Below are 22534 nucleotides of genomic sequence, written 5' to 3'. Positions count from 1 at the left end.
ACACAGAATCGGAAACAGGCTCCAGGCTCCGAGCCATCAGCCCAGAGCCTGACGCGGGGCTCGAACTCACGGACCGCGAGATCGTGACCTGGCTGAAGTCGGACGCTTAACCGACTGCGCCACCCAGGCGCCCCAAAAGAGGCAGATTCTTAAGTAATTCATATTTGTCCATGGGCTCACGGGCACCTTGTTATAATTTTCTTTTTAAAAACTCTTGGTCTGCACGAAAGAATATCAGAATGGAAAGGAATTTTCGGGAACGTCTGGTCACAGTGCCCTCCTTTACTAAGTGAGGGGGAAGCTGAGATCCAGAAAGGAGGGGAGCCTGGAGTGAAACTCATGGTTGTGCCCCCACATCAGCCTCTCTACCACCGTCCCTGGCAGATTCCACTGTCAGGAAGACACTCTCCCCTCCTCCCCCAGCCTTCTGCCCGCCATTTGCACTTTGTTCAAGGAAAACCATGGGCCGTAAGCTGCACCGATTAAACATTCCATTGCCTTCCTCCAAAGGAAGAATTCCCCTGAAAATTAAGCCTGAACGGCATAAAGAGGCAGGAAAACATGTTTTATTGTTACTGCTTTTCTGCTTTCACTCTTGTTCAATCCCTTTGGGTTCTGGACCTAGGAAACATAACTACTGCTGCTTCTCCTTCCTGGTCGCTTTGGAGGAGAATTTGGTGTAATCAGGTATAGTCCTCAAATAATGGAGAAGCTCTTCGTTGGTGGTTTTACATCCACTCGTGTTATCAGAGACAGGAGCCCAACTGTGGCACAAAAACCCAGGCGTGGGGAGGAATCCTGGGTTTTTTCTGCTCTTTATTGCCATGTGACCCTAAGTAACTCACTCGACCCCTTCAATTTCATTCTGTTGTGTGAAATAGAGATGATAACACCAGTATCTCACAGTTATTTAGGGAATTCAGGAAAAGACCATATGGCAATACTTGGGTATAGTAGGTGCTCTATATGGGGTAGCTATTAATAATAATGATGATAACAACTTGTCTTGAATCAGACAAAGTAGAAAGGAAAGCATATGCATATGGATATTTTGAAATTAAAAAAATATTTTATTTTATTTGAGAGAGCGCATGAGCAGGGGAGGGGGAGAGAGAGAGAGAGAGAGAGAGAGAGAGAAAGAGAATCTCAAGGAGGCTCCACACTCAGCATGGAGCCTGACATGGGGTTTGATCCCACGTCCTTGGGATCATGATCTGAGCTGAAATCAGGAGTCAGGTGCTGGACAGAGCCAGCCAGGCACCCCCTAATGTGCTTCTCTGAGTCTCACAGCAACGTCTTTAAGAAAAGCGGTCCCATTCTGATCCCAAATTTATATTTGAAAAAACACAAGGCTCACCTCAAAACAACAACAACAACAACAACAACAACAAAAACAAAAAAACAAAAAAAATGGTGGAGGACTTTCTCAGAGCCACTCAACTGGTAGTGGCAGAGCTTGGACCCAGAGTCCAGGTCCTTTGACTGTCTGGTCCACCTCTCTGAGTCAGTGATTTCTCTGGGGGCTTAGCCCTCCCAGCTACAAAGTCTGAACACTCACAAAAAGTAGAGGAAATCAAGACTACAAGCAGCCTCGCTTTAGATATAGTTCATGTTCTGTCAGCAAATGAGTATAAAAAAACAGCAGTGTGTTCTTTAGATTCAGAATTGTGGATGAAGTATTGAAAACTTGTTACAAGAATGCACGGTATTCCTCAAGTATGCTGGAGCAGAAGAAATGTTGAGACCCTCCGCATGCCACGGCACCTCCAGAATTTTATTATGCACAATTGTACCCCTAAAGGATCAAAGACAGATGTGAATCCATGTGGCCTAAATTGTAAATAGATGACAGGAGACTGGCATAATAAATATTTCAGGCCTGAACTCCCTGAATTCAAGGATGGTCTCCCCCTGTCCATGGGCTGGGCCACCCTTTCTGGATTCAGCAGACTGGTCTCCCCAAGAGCACTCATCAGCTCTACTGATAGTGAAGGTCAGCTGATGAGCAGGACGCCTGTTGGGTTGCTGCCAGTCCTTTCTCCCTGTCTTACAAAGGACTATTTAAAGCACAGTTCCTGATCTCATACTTGGACCCATTTTTAGACACTAGAATAAAGAAAATTAGGGGTTCTAGGACTGGGTATGTTTCTGTCACACTCACCAAATTGCAAGGGTACTTGCAGCTCTTGGAAAGGAATCTTTTAACTATATTTAATCACAGGAAAACTTTCCAGGGAGGCTCAGGTTAGCTCCTTTTATACAGTGACAATGCAAGAAAGGATTCGCTTGGAATAACAAAAAGATTATTCCACCAAGACACTTTTAATGAGCTTATACCTGAGAAGCAAATAACATTACCTTCTAGTCCAAGTTACAGATTTGGCATTAGAGATTTTTGTTAATTTCCCCTGTCAATTGTTCCCCAGCTCCTTCCTTCTTTCTTTGAGAACCTGCCCATCTACTTTGCAAAGACTCATTTCCCACTGTCCCTGCTGAGTGGGCATGTGATTTGCTTCTCTGAATGCAGACAAGATCAAGAATCCCTACTCAAATGCACACAATCAGATTCTCTCTCTTGGGGATTGGGATCCGGTTTCTGAGCTGCTACTGAGGGTCTGTTGGGCATTTAAAGGAAATGGTGAAGTTAGCGATGGGGACACTGTCTTTGCTCTTGTGCCAAGGAGGGGAAAGAACTGGTTGAGTGAGACACAGAGATAAAAAGGGAGATAGAGATAGGGATAGAACTGAGAACAAGGGAGCATGGGGTGGGGGAAAGGAGAAGGAGGCAGAGGGAGAGAAAGCAGAATAATGATCACATGTAGACAGATGCAGAGACAAGAAACCAATTCATTTAGGAGAAAGTAAGCGCAAAATCTTGTCCTTGCTTTCTGTTTCTGCTTCCAGTATTTTGTGCACATTAATTGCATTCTCTGACTTTTCATCTCATTATATGCCCCCATACCTTGGTGATGAATATAACCCATCCCTTTTTCCTTTGTGTGTGTGTGTGTGTGTGTGTGTGTGTGTGTGTGTGTGTGATTAAATGGGTTTTGTTCCTTGCAACCAAGAAATCCCAAGACAGATTTACATCCACAATCTCACCTATGATGACCAGTAACATTTCAAGATGGCACCTTTGTCTTAAGAGTAGAATTCATAGTTTTGGGACAAGCACCAAGAAGTGAGGGAGGCCTTTGTGATCTACTGTCTTAGCATCATGCTCATTGATTTATCTGTCACTAGTGCTTCACGTGCTTTGGCTCTGTTTTTATTCTTTGCATCAAGCTAAAATAGATTCTATAATTGATATCCTCAGAGGAGCGTGACTTTCCATCTGGGATGGATTTTCAAAAATTCTTCCTGGGAGCCCAGAGGGTTGGAATGGCTCCAAGATTCCTCATCACACCATTGGCCAGCACCTCTTTTTTTCTTTCTCTGAAAGGTGTGAATTTGACCTTTTCATTGGTCACCAAGGCTGCCTTATATTCAGCTACTTGTGACTAGGATACAAAGGGCTTTGAGGGAGAGCAGCCCACAGAGTTCTATTTGAGGAATGCCAAATGGTTCCCCAGGACCCAGCTGATACCTCTTTCTCACACAGTGCCTGAAATGTGCAGTTATTTCTGTTGAATTATAATATTATTGCTCACGACAAAGTCTAATATTAAAACGAAATTAGCAATACCCACAGAGAGGGCAGAAAACTCTCAAACTTGCCACTTCAAGGACTTTGGAAGAAATCAAAACCTCTGTGCTTCAGTTTCCTCATCTGTAAGATGATAGTATTAATACATACCTCAGAGGGTTGTTATGGGGGTCGAAAGAGGTAATGTTTGTAAAGCCCCTAAAATGGTGCCTGGCACTTAGTATGAGCCCTATTGAACATTTGTATCCCCTGTTAAAAGGATGATAGAGGGTAAAGTCTGGAGGTTTTTCTTACGTGGTATGTAAACTCTTCAATGTAGAATATCTAAGGTTTGGGGAAATACAAATCAAAACCACATTGAGATACCACCTCACACCAGTTAGAGTGGCTAAATTTAACAATTCAGGAAACAACAGATGTTGGCGAGGATGTGGAGAAACGGGAACCCTCTTGCACCGTTGGTGGGAATATAAACTGGTGCAGCCGCTCTGGAAAACAGTATGGAGATTCCTCAGAAGATTAAAAATAGAATTACCCTACAATTCAGCAATAGCACTACTAGGAATTTATCCAAAGGATACAGGAATGCTGATTCATAGGGGCACATGTACCCCAATGTTTATAGCAGTACTACCAACATGTCCATTGACTGATGAATGGATTAAGAAGATGTGGGATATATACACAATGGAATACTACTCGGCAATGAAAAAGAATGAAATCTTGCCATTTGCAACAACTTGGGTGGAACTACAGGGTATTATGCTAAGTGAAAGAAGTCAGTCAGAGAAGGACAGATATCATATGTTTTCACTCATGTGTAGAATTTGGGAAGACTATGGGAAAAGGAAAGGGGAAAACATAGTTTCAGAGAGGGAGGCAAACCATAAAAGACTCTTAAATACAGAGAACAAACTTAAATACAGAGAACAAAAAAACTTGATCGGGGCTGGGGAGGTGAAAATGGGTGATGGGCATGGAGGAGGGCACTTGTTAGGATGAGCACTGGGTGTGGTAAGTGATGAACCATGGGAATCTACTCCCAAAGCCAAGAGCACACTATACACTGTATGTTAGCCAACTTGACAATACGTTATGTTAGAAAAAAAAAGAATGCCTGAGGTTTGGAAAGTGGAAAGAAGCAAGGAGTCAGATCTTGGTGGATTCGGAACACTATAGGGTGAGACCAGGGGTGAAGGTCTCCCTCCTGAGTTTCTTCACATTATGTATGTGAGGCTTACCATGCTGGACTAGGAAGAAAAGGGGAGATAAGGGGGAGGGACTTTCAAAGTTACAATAATTTTACAATGAGTAGAAGTTTTTGCGAAAGTCTGTCTCAAAGGCTCAGGCATTGACCTGTGTGCGTGCGTGCGTGTGTGTGTGTGTGTAATTTAAACTCAAAAACACAGGCGTGGACATAGGGGATGTGGGTCCTTGAAACACACTTTTAGAAGCTTTTCTCAAAAAGTTGCTGGTTGACGATAAAAAGTTGACACACAGATTACAAGGATATTGGGGTGTTGGGATTTTAAGTCATGTTTATTTAGGTATAATTCACATACAGCAAAATTACCCTTTGTAGCATACAGTTTTAAGAGTTTGACAAATGTAGGCAGTCATGTAACCACCACCACAATCGAGATATAAAACATTGCCATTCCCCCCCAAAAGTTCCCTTGTGCCCGTTTGTGGACAACTCCATTTCCCGCCCACAGTTTTGGCATCCACTGATCTTTTTTTTTCCCCTCATGTAGTTTCGCCTTTTGCAGAATGTCGGTAAAGCTTCTCTGACCTTTGAGCTCAGGTAATGTGATAAACACTTCTAGCATCCTGGTGCCCTTATAGTTATAATTATACTGTATATGCAATTGACATCCATTGTTAAATATCCACCTCTTCTGCTAGACTTCTGCAGGCATGTCTGAGGGCAGAGAGTATGTAGCTAGGGCGTTACTGTATCCTCAGTACCATCCAGAAAAGGCTGAACAAACATTCATTCATTCATTAAGTGATAACTCAAAGACTATCAGGAAGATGCTCTAAGTCACTATTGACTAAGCAAAAGCAATTTGGTACCCAGTGGTATCAAATGTATCCTATTGTAAAGCACCCAGAGACTAGATCATTCAAACATTCCTGGAGAGTATGCAGGCACTTTTGGAGTTATTGGGTCTAAATATTAGCAATCAGAACCATCCCAGGCAATCCCAGATTCATGGGATTAATTGCTCAATTAGCTAAAAATAAAATGGAAAAGTCTTCAGTCATTTAACAGTCTACTGCCATTATTTCGTTTACTTGCATATTTAAATTTTTTTAAATGTTTATTCATTTTTGAGAGAGAGAGAGAGAGAAAGAGACAGAGCATGAGTGGGGGAGGGGCAGAGAGCGAGGGAGACAGAATCCAAAGCAGGCTCCAGGCTCTGAGCCATCAGCACAGAGCCTAACGCAGGGCTCGAACTCATGAATTGCAAGAGCATGACCCAAGCTGAAGTGGAACGCTTAACCAACTGAGCCACCCAGGTGCTCTGATTGTATTTTTAAAGCTGTTTACTTCATGGTTTTTACACTCCATATATTTTGTAGCAACTCTGAAGTTACAGTGATGCTTAAGAGCAAAATCATGAAATCCTCAAAATCAAGCTTATTTTCAGTGTACTCATCAAGTTCAGAAAGGAGGTCTTTGTATTTTGGTTTTGTTTCTTGTCCCTGTGAGAATAAAGAACAAGTAAAAACTGAATTCATTGTGTCACCTTGGTTTTACAGATAACAAGCAATTAAGAAACATGTTATTAACATGTTCTTGTAACATGGCATAACATGGTAGTAACAATATCATGTCAAGTTGTTACCAGGGCTACCAGTGGGGCACTGTGTTAAATCTTTTCATGGGTTATTTCACCGAATTTCCACAGTGACCTTATGAATATACGACTATTATCCCCACTTAACAGATGAGCATCAAAAGACTCAGTGAGAATTAAGTCACTTGCCCCAACCTAGGCAGCTATTGGTGTGAAGCTAGAGTTCATGGTCTTGGCTGCCTGATTCTGGAGCCCACACTCTTAACTACTAACCATCTGCCTCTCTAGAAGCACAGATATGTTACATTTTTCACAATTTCAACATATAATCTCTGTTATGAGAGGTATTCACTCCGTGTTCTAATGAACAATAAGACCGTCCAGAAATACGAAATTAAAAAATGCTCATAGAAAAATCTGTACTTTGGAAAATTGTCCAGCATTCAGTTTCATCACAAATCACACCCAAGTCCATAGTCCTCCTAAATAGATTGAGGGGAAACATGTGAGTAGTACATCCACGAAGAGGCTTTTTAGTTTCCAACCACAGCCTGTGAAATATCCTCCCAAGTGGCATTAACAACATTAAGGTCATTTGATTCTCTGGTATTCTGGGCTGTGTTTGCATTTAGTTCAACCCCAAATGCTCAGCCATGTGCTAGCTGTAAAAAGCCATCACAGCAACGACTAAAGCACTTTAGGAATGATGATACATTCCTCTTACCGACTAGACCATTCTTGTCTCTCCAGGCTGGTTGTCCTCAAGAGGTCACACCTAACAGTGAAGGCAAAAAGAGTTTCCCCTGCCTCACTCCATGACAGCTGAGTGCTCTGTGGACATGGTGGGACCCACGGCAGAGACAGGACTACTTACTAGTGGAAGGACACACTGCTCAAAGGTCAGAGGCAGCTGTAGATCTTCTCTCTTTTTTCTCTATGTATTTTAAGTACCTGGGAGCTGGCCCAGGTAGTTCTCTTGGGGCCTGATCAGCCATCTTGTTTCTGTATCTTCTTATCAGTGCGTATAAATGCTCAGTTTTATTTTATCTGACTGACTATAGAGTGTTAAGATCCCCCCAAATTACATTAGGCTTGTGAGAAAGGAGATGTTCCTCTCAGAACCCAGGCCTCAGCCCAAAGTGCCATCTCAGTTAACCAGAGAGCTCCACGTAGGGATGTAGGAGAAAGCCCAGTTAGTCATTAAGGGGCTGCGGTCTTTTGCCGTTGACCTGTGTGCCCCTACCTGCCCTGAGGAGTCTCACAGAGCTGGGTGCTAGGTCCAAGGCAGCGTCCTGACATTACTCTCCATGTTTGCTCCTTAAAGTTAAGTTACCACTATTAATACTGAGAATGTCCTAGAGTCCCCTGAAATATGGCTTCTGCTTTCTGTCATCTTGAGCAGAGAGCAGGACTTCACATGAGGCCTGGATAGGTCTGCTGCTGGAGATCCAGAAATTGACTGCCTCTCTCAAGTTTAATCTACACTGAGGGACATGATTTGGCTTTAACTTTCTTTTACCCTTGGCTGTTCTCAGAGGGGATGGTGAATTACAGCAGGAACCCCCTCGTCCGAGGTTTCTCTTTCCACAGTTTGAGTTGCCTGGGTCAACTGGGATTTGGAAGCAACCATTCTCCTTCTGATGATCATCAGAAGGTCAATGGAAGCCTAAGTTGACGTGACAGTGCTTAGGTCATTTACCTCCCTTCCTCTCAGTCACGTGGCATTTTATCATCTCACATGCCCACCGGAAGGGTGAGTACAGTACGATAAGGTATTTTGAGAGAGAGACCACGTTCGTGTAACTTCTACTAGAGTGTATTGTCATTGTTCTATTTTATTATTATTGTTGTTAGGAGTCTGTTACTGCATCTAATTTATGAAGGAAACTTTATCATAGGCGTGTGTGCATAAGGAAAAGCGGTCTAGAGAGGCTTCCGTACTGTCTGTGGTCTCAGGCATCCACGGGGGCCTGGGAACTGTCCCCTTACATGGGGTGGGGAGGGGTAGGTGGTGCGATTGTACATCAGGATGACCATCCACTAGGTCCTCATTTTCATACGTGTGAAAAGCTCCCTGAAGATCTGCCCAGCCACCAAGTATGAGGCCTTTTTCTCTCTAGAATGTGTCATCTCGTTTGGCCTCTGATGTAGGCAAGTGTTATAGGATTTGTTCACCCACGCTTTCCTTAAAGGCTCCCCAGAACTTTTTACCGCTTGGCAAATTCTTGTCTGATACTTCTGGCTACAAAGATTTTTCTTAAAAAAAAAAAAAAATCAAACAGTCATACAAATAATACTTATTCTTCCTGAAATTGAAAATGTGTACTCTTTGGGAGCCTGGATAGCTCAGTCAGTTAAATGACCCTTGAGCTTGGCTCGGGTCATAATCTCATGGCTCGCGAGTTTGAGCCCCACAACGGGCTCTGCACTGACAGCACGGCTGCTGCTTGGGATTCTCTCTCCCTCTCCCTGACCCTACCCCACTCGCTGTCTCTCTCTCAAAATAAATAAAATTAAAAAAAAAAAAGAAAGAAAGAAAATATGTGCCCTTTGACCTCTATCAGTTCACTTCCTCATCCCCCTCCCCCTGGGAACCACATTCTATTCTCTGTTCTAATGAAATTGAGTTTTTATAAAATCACTTTATTTGTGGAATAAAAAAAAAAGTCGATTTCTCACACAGTCTTTTGAAATAATCCAAGATTCACAGGAATTTGTCCCCTTGGCCCACCTTCCCCCAGTGGATGACACCAGATATAACTGTCATATGCTAGAGCCAATACATTTATATTTTCATGGAATTATAGTACTTATTTTCGTAGTATCTCCGAACACCCATAGAACTTTAGAGACTGCTTTCAGTCTTTTTCTTGCTCTACCTACTAATAAATATTGGTGGTCTAGACTCTGTACGAGCCCCTCTTTTCTTCTTATGCATGTCCCCTCAGCCAGCATTTCCCTAAGTATGTTTGTAGAGTGTAACGCAGTTTTAGGCGAGGCAGGATGAACTATTAAATACAAGTTAGTAGTCATCTATTCTTTTACTACCTTCCACTCTTACCCATTGAATTAACACTTAGAATAGTGATGTTATTAAAGAGAGATAATTCTCTCTAAGTTTATTTACTGAGAGAGAGACACACAGACAGACAGACAGCAGGTGGGGGAGAAAGAGAGGGAGAGAGAGAGAGAGAGAATCCCAAGCAGGCAGTGCCCTGACTGCAGAGCCCGATGCGGGGCTCAAAATCACGAACCGTGAGATCATCACCTGAGTCCAAATGAAGAGTCGGGTGCTTAACTGACTGGGCCCCCCCCCCGGTGCCTCAGTGATAAAGTATTCTTATAAAATAAATTTATTTAAAAAGAAAGTTAACTTAAAGAAGAAAAGTTCTAAGTGAATTGTAATACAGACTCTAGGCAGATATGGGAAAGATATTGAAGGAGGTATTCAAATGACTGAAGGTTGGAAAATACGCCTCTAGGTAATTTAGGTCACTCCCTTCAGGTCAGTGACTGTTCATCTACTGCTAACCCTGACTTCTGAACTGCGAACACAAATCTCTATTCTGACCTCCCAAGTCATATGTCCTGTTGCTCTGTTTCTCCTCCAGAATGTTTCATGGACATCTTAAAATTGACAAATTCTGATGGAACTCATCATTTCTCCTCCCACCCCACCTCACCTCAAATATGCTTATTCCCCAATCTTTGACTTCTCTGGAAATGAGGCCACCACCCATTTCTTCCCACAGTCGGAAACTGGGGTGTCATAATTTGCTCCTCCTGTCCTTCAACCCTATAGCCAGTCAGTTATCGGATCCTGTTCATTCCACCTTCCAGATGTCCCTCCTGTTCAGCACCCTAGTCCCGACATCATTGGCCTCTGTTTGGAGTGCTTCCTCACAGACACTCTTTCTTTGTCCCACCCCCACCCCGACCCCTACCCCAATCCCATCTGCAGGTGATGTAATTTCTTCACCCTTGATTTAGAAACATTCCTGGCTTCCTCCTGCTCTCAGGCTATGCCTTTGTAATTTTGCCTCTCTCCACCTTCTCAGCCTCATCGCCTAGTGCTTCCTACTTTCCTTTCCCTTCTCGGCTCTCCCAGATCTTTGACCTGCCTTACAGGATTTGCATATGCCATTGCCTCTGCTTGGAGTGCTACGTTCTCAGTGCCCACCCTCCTCCCTTGCAAAACTAACTCTTGCTCACTCTTCAGATCTCAGCTATACCTTTATTTTCCAGGAGAGCTTCTTTGACTGACTGCCCCAAGGTGGTCCCTCTGTTTTACTCTTTCAATGCATGCCATACTGTCTCATGGTTATTTGCATATTTCTAATGACCTTTTCAGCATATCTCTCTACTCTGCTAGGTTTTTTTTGAAGCTTATTTATTTTGAGAGAGAGAGAGAAACAGCATGAGTGGGGGATGGGCAGAGAGAGAGGGAGAGACAGAGAATCCCAAGCAGGGTCTGCGCTACCCGCACAGAACCTGCTACGGGACTTGAACTCACAAAACCATGAGATCATGACCTGAACTAAAATCAAGAGTCCCACGCTTAACCAACTGAACCACCCAGGCACCCCTCTACTCTGCTGGATTTTTAGCTTGTTCACTGCTTTAACTTCAGTGCTCAGTTCACTTCCTGGCAAATGGTAGGTGTTCATTAAACATTTGTTGAATGAAACAACATAATAGGGCCCTTTCGCTGGAGTTGTTGGCTCTTTGGGCCACCCAGTATGGCGTGGCCCCTGGTTCTTCATGCCTGTTCATTTTCTCACCTCCGTGAAATTCCTAAATTGGGTTTGCAGCAGATTTTTGGCAGTAGCTTTTCCAAGTTTACCATCAGGGTCAGAAGAGTTTCTGAAAATCAGAGCAATGGTAGCAATGGCCTTTTCCAGATCTGAGCCCTTCCTGAGAGCTGTGAGGGAAGAAACATACAATGATGTAGTCTAGGTTAGAAATGGTTCTTCCCCAGACACAGGGTTGTATTTTCCGAGGGAACTGGGATGAACAGGGTTGGAAGATGTATGTCAATGTGGCCCTGCCCTTGGACTCTTTGCCCCCTATCTGGGAGTGGGATGTAGGGACATCTGACACCAGGTCCTTAAATAATTGAAACAAAAGTTCCTTCGGGAGCAATAAGAATTAGTAGAATCAGGATAAGATTTATCACCTGCTTGTCATGTGACCTTGGGAAAACACCTCACCTCTCTCACAGTTGGTTTTTTGATCTGCAAAATATTTAAAGGGCACCTGCTTGGTGCTAGGCTCAGTCCCTGGCACTGAGGGTACCACAGTGAGTAAGACAGAGTCCTGCTCTTGTGGAGTTTATATTCGATGTCAATCAAAGCATCACTTCAGGCCAGTGTGATAAAGGAGAATAGCATTTAAAACAAGCTCTTTGATATCATGATGGATAAGGGACCTCTTTGACCTAAGGCCTCAAACATACTGATTTCCCAGCTGGTTTCTCTGGTTTAAACTCCTTGAAAGGGTGATGCTAACTCATTCCTCTCTAGTGGGTAGCACCCAGTGGACACTGAGAACTACACAAGGTACAGCAAAAAAAATTTGTATGTTCTCTGTCCTCTGAGGCTCTAACACATCCTCTATTATAGAACTTCTCTCATGTTATAGTTACCGTATTAAAAAAAACCTTTTTAAATATTTATTCTTGAGAGAGACACACACGCACACAGAGCACAAGTAGGGGAGAGGCAGAGAGAGAGAGAGAGAGAGGGAGACACAGAATCCGAAGCAGGCTCTAGTCTCCGAGCTGTTAGCACAGAGCCCGACGCGGGGCTCAAACCCACAAACTACGAGATCATGACCCAAGCTGAAGTAGGACGCTGAACCGACTGAGCCACCCAGGGCCCCAGTTATTGCATTTTTAATGGCCTTTCTTCTCAACTACATTGCAAGCCCTGTGAGGCCAGGGAATCATATCTTTCTTCATCACTGTATTCCCAGTGACCAACACAAAGTCCTGCTATATAGTAGGTACTAGGACATGCCATTTAATGAATGAATAAGAAAAGAAAAACAAAATCCTACCATTTTTAACCCAGGTACTATGCAACAATTGTTTATACAAAGAATGATGATCCGACAGAATAACACAACTTTTGTATTGAGCACCCACTATATTTCTAATATTTTCCCACTCAGTACCCAGATGTGGCCTCTGCTTTTACAATATACTTTACAATCTAATGAGATACTAAGGAATAATCAATAAGATAAGTGCTTATGCACGTATTTGCTTTTATATACATTCAATAATTATTTCTCTATATACATAGATAACATGGATTTACCGCTTGTGATGTATGAGGCAAAAAAGGCACAGAAACAGAAAAAAATTTAAAAAATACATCTGGGGGGGTGCCTGGGTGGTTCACTTGGTTAAGCATCTGACTATGGCTCGGGTCACCTTTTGTGAGTTCAAGCCCCTCTGTGCTGACAGTTTAGGACCTGGAGCCCGCTTCAGATTCGTGTCTCCCCCTCTCTCTGCCCCTCCCCCACTCATGCTCTGTCTCTCTCTCTCCCTCAAGAAATGAATAAAACATTAAAAAAAAGTTACATCTGGGAGGAAAACTACTTAGATAGCTGGTCTTGGAGGTCTCTGTGAGTAGATGAACATTTAAGCTAAGACCTAATGGATGAGAGGGATCCTGCCATGTAAAAGGGTTGGGGTGGGGTGGGGTGGGGTGGGGTAGTCAGGCTAGGATTAGGGTTGTGCCAAATGTCTCAAGCTCAAGTAGAATAGTGAGGGCTCGGATCAGAAGGAGTGTGGCACATCGGGAGAGCTGAAAGGAGACAGCTGTGACTGAAACCTAGAAGAAGGAGGTTTGGTTAAGAAAGGAGAACAAGACCACGGAGAGCTTACAGCCCATAAAAAGGCATCAGACTTTTCTTTGCAAACATTTTCTCCCAGTTCATAAACTGTTGGGTTTTTAATCCTTTGAGATCTTTTGTGGACGAATTGTTTCCAATTTTTATCAAGTCTGATTTATCAATGCTTCCTCTTCTGAAAGAGTTGTCCCATGTAAAGTTAAAAGTTTTGGGGCGCCTGGGTGGCTTGGTCGGTTAAGCGTCGGACTTCGGCTCAGGTCATGATCTCACGGTCCGTGAGTTCAAGCCCCGCGTCGGGCTCTGTGCTGACAGCTCAGAGCCTGGAGCCTGTTTCAGATTCTGTGTCTCCCTCTCTCTCTGCCCCTCCCCCATTCATGCTCTGTCTCTCTCTGTCCCAAAAATAAAAATAAACGTTGAAAAAATTAAAAAAAAAAAAAGTTTTGTGTTTGTATGGTCTACATTTAAATCCATGGCCCATTCTGAGTTCATGTTTCTAGAAGGTGTAAGTCTTAGGTGGAGGTTCAGGTTTTTAACCTGCGGAGGACCAGTTGCTTCCGCATCAGGTGTTGAAAATGCTATACTTCCTTCACTGAATTGTTTCGCATCTTTGTCAAATGTCAGTTGGGCATATTTGTATGGGTCAGTGTCTGGATTTCCTGTTCTGTTTCATTGATCTGTACATCTGTCCCTCTGTCAACATCACATTTCTTTGATTCCAGTAGCCATATAGTAAGCCTTAATATGGAGGAGAGTGAGTCCCCCACTTTCTTCTTTTTCAAAATTATTTTGGCTATTTTAGGGCTTTCCATGTATATTATATATGACTTGCAGTAAGCCTTAAGAGAATTTTTTTAAAGTTTATTTATTTATTCTGAGAGGGAGGGAGAGTGCTCAGGGAGGGACAGAGAGAGAGGAGAGAGAGGATCTCAAACAGGCTCCATGCTGTCAGCACAGAGCTGAATGTGGGGCTTGACCTCATGAACCGTGAGATCGTGACCGGAGATGAAACCAAGAGTCTGACGCTTAACCGACTGAGCCACCCGGGCGCTCAAGCTTTAGCAGAAATTTGACGAGAATTTCTGTATTTACTGTGTCGACTCTTCCAGTTCAGGAACACAGTATGTATCTCCATCGTCATAGCACTTTACAGATGAAGCAAGGATGTGACCTCGCTGGGGACCCACCGCTAGTAAGTGGCAGAGCTTGAATTTGAATCCTGGTCAAAAACATAAGCCTCCTGCAGAGATTTTTTTTTTTTTTCCTCTGCCTGTCTTCTGCTCTATGGCACCTGGAATCTTTAGAAAAATGCCTGGCACATGGTACATGCTTCACACATATTCATGGAATGAATGTCTGCCAAATCTATGTCCTTAGCTTCTTAGTCCCTGATTTCTTCCCTCGTTCCCGATGCTCAGTCTTACCTGCCTATGGTTCTGCTTGACATTTCCCACTTCTGTCTGCTCACCCAGTGGCTGGGCCTCCATCTAGCCTAGAATGCCAACCTCACCACATTCTCTGCTTCTTTGGATTTTATTGTTAGCTTTTTCTCCCCCTCTCCCCCATCCTTAGCCACCTCTTCCCTTCACCTCTGTCACATCCCTGACACCCACAGTCAGAATTGAGACGTTTCTCGATTACCCAACACTCTGCGGCTCGTCGAAATCCATGGAGATGAGCATATTCCTCTAGCTTGGGTCTGTCTTTCCTGGGGTGTGTGCTTGAGGAGGTGGGATGCTATATGGCGGTAACCTTGAACTTAAGTGGCCAAAAAACAGACTCCATTTATTCTGTCTTTAAGAAGCAAATTGCTTAGAGGAAATACCTTAATTCCTTAAGAGGTAAACATTCCTTCTGTAATTTTGACCAGTTGCTTCATTAATTAATAACCAAGAGGGGCGCATGGGTGGCGCAGTCGGTTAAGCATCCGACTTCAGCCAGGTCACGATCTCGCGGTCCGTGAGTTCGAGCCCCACGTCGGGCTCTGGGCTGATGGCTCAGAGCCTGGAGCCTGTTTCCGATTCTGTGTCTCCCTCTCTCTCTGCCCCTCCCCCGTTCATGCTCTGTCTCTCTCTGTCCCAAAAATAAATAAACGTTGAAAAAAAAATTTTTTTAATTAATAACCAAGAATAAATTAGGGAAGGCTTTAGTATGAGCTGCTCTATTCTCCAGGCTCTTTCTGGTGAGGAAGGGGTGTATTTCCAGTCTGGAGTGGGCTTGCAAATAATGACAGACACCTTCCTTGTTTATTGCGTGCCAGGTGCCTTTCACACATAATCTTATTTAATGCTTAGTAAAACCCACAGAGGTAAGTGTGATTTGTGTCTCAATTTTACATATTGGAAACTGACACATGGAGAGATTAAGAGTTTTAAGGTCACATCGCTCAGAAGTGGCAGAGGAAACATTTGAAAGTCTGATTTCAAAGACCAGAGAAAGATCTGCCACTTTGGAATATCTCTTTATAAGGCCACCTCCGTGGAGGCTGTAGAACCAGACATTTTCCAACCCTTCGAGGAACTCGACGTCTGGCTGCCTTCTAGATGGGGACTCCATCTGGACTAGCCAACTCCTCTTTCCTTCTCCTCCATTCTTTTGAACCCGGCAGGCAGTTTTTGTCCTGACTATAAAATAGCATATGTTCATGGTAAAAACTGAACTAGAAAACATCACACATGAAAGTTAACAAGGCACTCTGGTTATCTTACCAACACCGATGATACTTTGCGAGATGTTTTGTTTTTCTGTTTTTATGGCTGGGTTCTTCCCTTACTAAACCCAGCGTGTTGCCTTTTAATTCCTGTCTGCCTCACAGAGTTGCGAGCAAATATGTGAAAGCATATTGTAAAGGGCTAAGTCCTAATAAAAATGCAAGGGCTTGATGTTTCTCTTTTGGCGTCTTTTATCAGCTTTCTTGCCTCTGGAAGGGGTGTATCGGAGAGGGTGTTAAACCAGGTACTTCATGTCAACCTCTCCTGTTATTTCCGATCTCACTTCTTACGCTTTGATAATACTAAACTGTGTGTAGTCCCCTTACTCACTCTGTTCTCCCAACAAGTACTTTTTGGCAAATATTTATTGCCAGGCTCTGTCTTACTTCTGGGGATAGAACCGTGAACAACAGCAGTGGAGACATTCTAATTTCCTGGTGCTTGCGTTCTGGAGGACAGTTGTAAACGAATGATCACGGAGCTGGTATTCTACGTGTCAGCCCCTCCTCTGTAGGATATACAGGGTTCAACTCACTTAATTCTTACATCAGCCTTCGTAGGTAGGTTCCCGTATCATCCCCACTCTATAGAGGAGAAAACTGAGGGACAGCAAGGTTAGGTAGCTCGCTCGAGGTCACACAGTCTGGTCCCTCCCCATGATGCACACTGCCTTTAGATATTGTTTTTCAGGCAGTGTATTCTGTACGACTCTTTCTGACACCCCCAGATTGGGCAACAGGTCCCTCTTCTGGGCTTCTCGATTTCCCCAGACATACATTTATCATAACCCTCACACTAGAACACTCTTCAGCTATCTAAATTTCCTTCTAGGTCAGTGCTGTCCAAGAGAAATGTAATGTGAGCCGTAATGATAATCTAAACATTTCTGGTAGCCACATTAAAAGAGTAAAAGGAAACATACAAAATTATTTTCATAACACATTTTATTTCACCCAGTGTATTAAAAATATTATCACTTGGGGCGCCTGGGTGGCCCAGTCGGTTAAGTGTCTGACTTTGGCTCAGGGCATGATGTGGTGAGTTTGAGCCCCATGTCAGGCTCTGTGCTGACAACACAGAGCCTGGAGCCCGCTTCCAATTCTGTGTCTCCCTCTCTCTCTCTGCCCCCTCCCCTGCTCACGCTCTGTCTCTGTCTCTCTCTCAAAAAGAAACATTAAAACAATTTTTTTTAAATATCATTTCAATATGTAATCAATCTAAACCAATTAGTGAAACAGGCTCCATTTTTTTTTTCATATTAAGTCTCTTAAATCTGACTTATCTATTACACGCATTTCAGTGCTCAGTACCTTCATGTGCCTAGTGGCTGCTCTATTGGACGGAACAGTTCTAGATTGCACACTCCCAAGGGCAGTTACTACATTTTATTTATCTGTACGCTCATTCCCAGGCCGTGGAGTGTTGTGGGCCTTAGTGTATGTGTGTTGGACTGAGCTGACTGGAATTTCAGGGCAATCCTCTGCCTCTTTCTCCTCACCTGCCGTGGAACGTGGGACACAGATCTAAACACTGGATCTAGCAAGTACCTGACACATTAGTGTCACAGGAACACAACTCTCAGTACAGCAAGGTGTCAGAATCCCCTCATTTTAGAACTTTTCCTAGTAGCAGTTATTTTTGCAAATGGAGCAATGGAGGCCCATGGGAGAGAAGTGGTCTGTCCAAGTTCACGCAGGTAGTGTGCGGCAAGAATAAAAACTGGGTCTCTTTTTTTCTCTCTAGGTCAGTAGTTTCCCCAATACTCTAGTGCTTCTCAAACTTTTCTGCACAAAACTGCTTTGGATGCTAGAGGCAGAGATGTACTCGTCCCCCACTCCCACCCTCAAGAGGTCAAGGGCATACGCCCAAGTAGCCAGCAGAGAAAATGTGGGTTCTCACTGACCTCTACTTCATCCTCTATCCCTGCCTTATTTCAATGGATAACGTTTAGAACTACTTGCATTGAATACAACACATTCTGGGAAGTTGAGCCGTGTTTATCCTGTGTTTTTTTAGGACATGGGAATAAATGTGGCCCAATGGTCCAATGCTAGGAATCTGGTGCTAAGAATGGTGCACACGTGTGTGTGTGTTCAGGGGCAGTGAGGGTGATGGAGAGTTACTACTCCCCTCAACTTCCTAGAAGGGATAAGATGTATTAGAAATGCGGGACAATTATCACGAGTGTCCGAAACTGTGTATATTGTAAAACAGAATAGGTATTCTGTTGTCATAGTATAAAAACAATTGTTCCATCAAGATGGAGATTTATTTAAGTAAAAATACCAAGTCTCCTTTGGAGACGTTGGCCAGCTGTTTACGAAGAAAAACAGTTTCAATATAGTCATATCCAAGTTTATGCTTGTTATTCTGTGAACATTTTAAAGCCACAGATTTTGGAATAAGATAATGATCCAAGTATATGAGTGGGGGTTTTTCTTAATATTACCACGGAAAGAACAATATGTTAGTTCTAAAGATATTTTACCTATAAAGTTGAATTCTGAGTGTAAGTATTTCTATTTTGAGAGTTGGCAACACTGTTTTCACTCGACCAATAAGGGGCAGTTGGGGGTTGTTTGCATCTGAGTTCCAGTGACCATTCACAAGTTAGATGTTGATGGTCTTGCTCCGGAGTTTGCTACCCATAGACAGGCAACTGCGCGTGTGGGAAGAACGCTCAATTAGGAGTCATGGGATCCATGCTTTCAGCTTGGCCTTTAATGGACTAACTTGGGGCAAACTAATTCCTATCACTGGACTTCAGTTCTCAAAAGAGTTCTATAAAAAGAACATGGGTATTTGATGACTTGTCCACAAGGTCTCTTACATTTCTGGCATCCTCTGCCGTCCTGTTCTTTTTAACTCCCGGTGCACTATCATGGTAGAGGGGAAATACACACATCCCAGTCACTCCATGTCTTACCTTTCACTGAAGCCAGTTGCTTGGATACTGAAATGCTGCCAACAAAATGAAAGAAACATAAGGATTTTGGAGACTGGGTATTCATCTCTGTGTTGAAAGTAAAGCAATACAATGATTTAAAAATCAACTTATTTTCAGTAAGCTTTCACTGAACCTTCTAGTGCAGCAGCCGTCTGTCTTGCAAACTCCATTTCCTCCTGGCCACGTAGGAAAGAAGTGCTTGAACGTGCCTCACCCACACATCCTGGTCTTTCTTGTGTTCATGTAACCACATGACTAAATTCCCTCCAATGGGAAAGGAGTAGAAAAGAGTGATCACCTTTCATGTGAGCTCTTCTCTGTTCTCTCTTATTTCCAGCTGACTAACACAGAAATTATCAAGGACACCTTGGAACCCACATGTTGAAACCACAAGCATCCTTATCCTGGGTCCCTACATGGCTACATGGAGTCAGTCTGCCACAGACCTGGAATCCCCACTCCGGACTGTCACATGAGAAAGAAAAAGAAAATAACTTCTTGTTCCATAAAACACTAAGGATTTGGAGTTTATTTATGTGCCCCAGGAGCTGAGCCTACCTAAGAGTCTAGGTCCTCTGTTGGAGGGAGAGGATACATCATGAATGACGGAGACATGTTCCTGCACTCTTGGGGCTTAAAGTCTAGTGCAGAAAGCAGACTTCAAACACGTAATTCAATACAGAGGACTGGCAGAGCATTTACAGAGGGCAGGGAAGAACTAACCCAGTCTACAGGTCAGAGCAATGGCATTTTATCTGAGCAGTAGGTGAAGAAGGAGGAAGAGTGTTCCAAGCAGAGGAAACAATGTGCGTTAAGGTCCTGAAATGGGAGAAGGCAGGCCATGATCAAAGAACCAAAGGAAGCACAGAGTGGCTAGAACCCGGAGAAGGATGCAGATGGTGGTGGAAGGGGAGGCTGCAGTCAAGGGCCAGGGCCAGAGCCTGCTGAATCCTACGAAGGACTCTGGGCGTTCTCCTAAGGGCAGTGGGAAGGAAGGGAATGGCATGATCACGTTTGCATTTGGGGAAGTTGTTCCACCTGATGTATCAGAAAAAGATTGGATAAGGGGCCAGATAGGAGGCAGGAAGATGAATCTCACTCCCTTACAAGTTGCAAATCAAAATTTGCTCCATATTTCAACCCCGATGGCTTTTGAGAAAACCAGTAAGAACAATAGTACTTGGTCGTATCTTAGACAACCCCTTAAAGAAAATTTTTGGGTTGAAGATCTGGTTTTGGCATTAACTAGTCAAGATCTCATCACCTCGGGGGCCTCACTTTTCTCGTTTGTAAAATTAGGAAGCTGGACTCTGATATTTTACACCTTTTATGGTCTTCTTGGTGAGTTCCTCTTAGTTTTCTAGAAATTTTGCACCCTTATCATCCCCTTCATATAATGTGCTATCTTTTTTACTTTGCTTACATATAGTATACTTGCAACATGACTTGTGTTATTTTCTATTGTCATGATCTCCTCCATCATTCTGTGAGAACTTTGAGGGCAAGAGCTGTGCAGTTTATCTCAAAAATCTTCCCCTCCCCACCTCCCACCTCCACCTAGCAGAATACTGCCTAGCACTTGTGAAGTGTTTAAGAGAGTGTTATGAACTACAGGACATCTAAATAAAATTACATGAGAAAGAATATTTTTCATTTATTAGCCATAGTTTGACACATTTGAATGATATGAATCAATTTCCCTCTGTCACGGATAATCTGCAAGTATTTGTTCCACAGTTAAAATCATTGCTAGTTTTGATTCACAAATGTTTCTCAAGAGGCAATCAAAGATATTTGTGTTGATTGTATCATCTTTTCAGTTTGCAATCAAGGCTGCACATTTGTTCCCTTTGTTTCCCCAATTCAATTTAAAGCTGGATTGGGGTGGGTAATAAGCACCAAATTCGCAATTTCTTGGCCATCAGGTTGACAGGATCTCTTGGGAAATGCACCTGCAGGCTTAAATAAAACTCATTAAAGGAGAGCCACGCGTCACTGACCTTTTGGGCATTTTCCTAGGCGCCAAAGTGGATGTTGGGGCTCCAGGAAGACTGGGGTCCCCTTCCAAGTGGAGGGCTTGGTCCTGGGTACTGTGCATACAGCCACACATACTCTGCTTGCCTGTTGTGTGTTGGTCCTTCCTAAGCAACAGTCACTTGCCCACTGTTACTATTGTCATTCACTCCATGACAACTATATAAGGCACTTTTAGAAGAGCTTTTTGCTGGTGTTATTGTATGTAAACATTAAACCATTCATGCATCCAACAAACGTTTGAGTGCCTACGATAGGCCAGGCACTCTACAAGGTGCTGGGGACACAACAGTGAACAAAACCAGACATGGAGCCTGATCTCAGACAGCTTAGTGGGAAAGACATATTAATCAAGTGATCATGCAAAAAAGTCACACCTGGGAACACTACCATGCAAGAGGATGCTAGGAGATTGGTATCAGCCAGGGAAACCAGGGAGGTGTCCCAGGGGAAGTGATGCTGGATGAGGAGTAGGAGTTAAGTAGATGAAAAGTCAAAGGATCCGCATTGTGGGCAGAAGGAATAGCCTGTACTAATTTCAGGGGCAGTGGGGAGTGTGGTGATCAGGAGGGACTAAAGGAAAGGCCAGTGCGGCTGGACCGGAGAGGCTGGTGGGGAGTGAGGCCCTGCCTGAGGAAGAAGAGAAGGCATGGTGGTTAAGACCATGCAGGAGCTGGGAGGCCACGGTAGGAGATTTTCACTCTAGGCCACAAGGACAGGAAAGCGTTTGTGGTTTTTAAGCAAGGAGGGTAATAAAGTTAGATTTCCTTTTTGAAAAAAAATCACCGTAGCTTGTATGTGAAGAATAGGGTAGAGAGGTGGGCAGTATAAATGTACGAAGGCCGGTGGGAAGGCTACTCCTCTTGTGTTAGCTTAGAGCTCTTTCTGTAAAAAACAAACAAACAAACAAACAAACAAAAAACCCAAAGAACAAAAAACACAGGGGTTGTGTCAGCTCGGCCAAATAGGTCTGGTTCGAGGAAGAAGTGACCAATGATTATTTCGATCACGGGCGAGTTGATGGGGGAGAGCAGACAGATCTCAACAGAAGCTAAGAACAGTCATTGTCCAGGCTGTAAGTTGGCTCAAGGACATTGCTATCTTACTACTGCATCACGGGTCACTGTGTCCATAAGGCCACTGTCACTCTCTCATCGCTTGCTTCCCTTCACGGGCTTTCTCTTCCCTCTTCCGTCTACCTCTTAACTCTAATTCCCTTAGCGTTTTTCGTTTAAACTGGAGGTGGGAGGGTGGCGGAGAATTTGGCCTCGGCCATTACTGTTGCCCACGCCGGTCAGAGTTTTAATGCCAGCTCTCTCCGCACGTTGTCAGTTAGCCTGTGCAACGATCTCCGTTGGATTAGAGGATACTTCAAGCCAGCCTCACTGCCCAAGTTCAAACTGACAGCTGGTTTCCTCACAGAGGGCTCTGGGTAGGTTTCCCAGAACCTGGACCTATAACACATATTCCCGATGATTCTGACATGGGCTGGATGGGGGGACTGTTGGTAGTGGTCGAAGAGAGGCTCCATGGTAAA

General features: G+C 43.7%; 1 protein-coding gene across 1 annotated transcript; it reads right to left on the bottom strand.

The window, feature by feature from the left end:
- Positions 1 to 6196: 6196 nt before the first annotated feature.
- On the bottom strand, positions 6197 to 21073 carry SNTN (sentan, cilia apical structure protein). The gene is made up of 4 exons (XM_047095181.1): positions 20964 to 21073; positions 18943 to 18977; positions 11232 to 11371; positions 6197 to 6355 (listed from the first exon to the last, which is right to left on the bottom strand). Exons 1-4 carry the CDS (start codon positions 21071 to 21073, stop codon positions 6197 to 6199), a joined length of 444 nt encoding a protein of 147 aa, XP_046951137.1.
- Between the last annotated feature and the right edge of the window lie 1461 nt (positions 21074 to 22534).

Source organism: Lynx rufus, unplaced genomic scaffold (assembly GCF_022079265.1).
Source record: "Lynx rufus isolate CCGP_SWC_20201006 ecotype Redwood Valley unplaced genomic scaffold, mLynRuf1.p SCAF_4, whole genome shotgun sequence".
Classification (NCBI taxonomy): Eukaryota; Metazoa; Chordata; class Mammalia; order Carnivora; family Felidae; genus Lynx; species Lynx rufus.
Note: the sequence above shows the minus strand (reverse complement) of the source record. Positions and strands in the feature narration are given on the sequence as shown.

What these genes read in the sequence shown, in the direction of transcription:
- SNTN (XM_047095181.1), bottom strand. Translation starts at nt 21,073, where the DNA reads ATGTGTGGCTGTATGCACAGTACCCAGGACCAAGCCCTCCACTTGGAA. An exon ending in GCAACTGGCTTCAGTGAAAG is followed by an intron (nt 11,372 to 18,942) that starts GTAAGACATGGA and finishes CTTCCCTCACAG; the next exon opens with CTCTCAGGAAGGGCTCAGAT. An exon ending in AATTTAGGAATTTCACGGAG is followed by an intron (nt 6,356 to 11,231) that starts GTGAGAAAATGA and finishes TTATTCTCACAG; the next exon opens with GGACAAGAAACAAAACCAAA.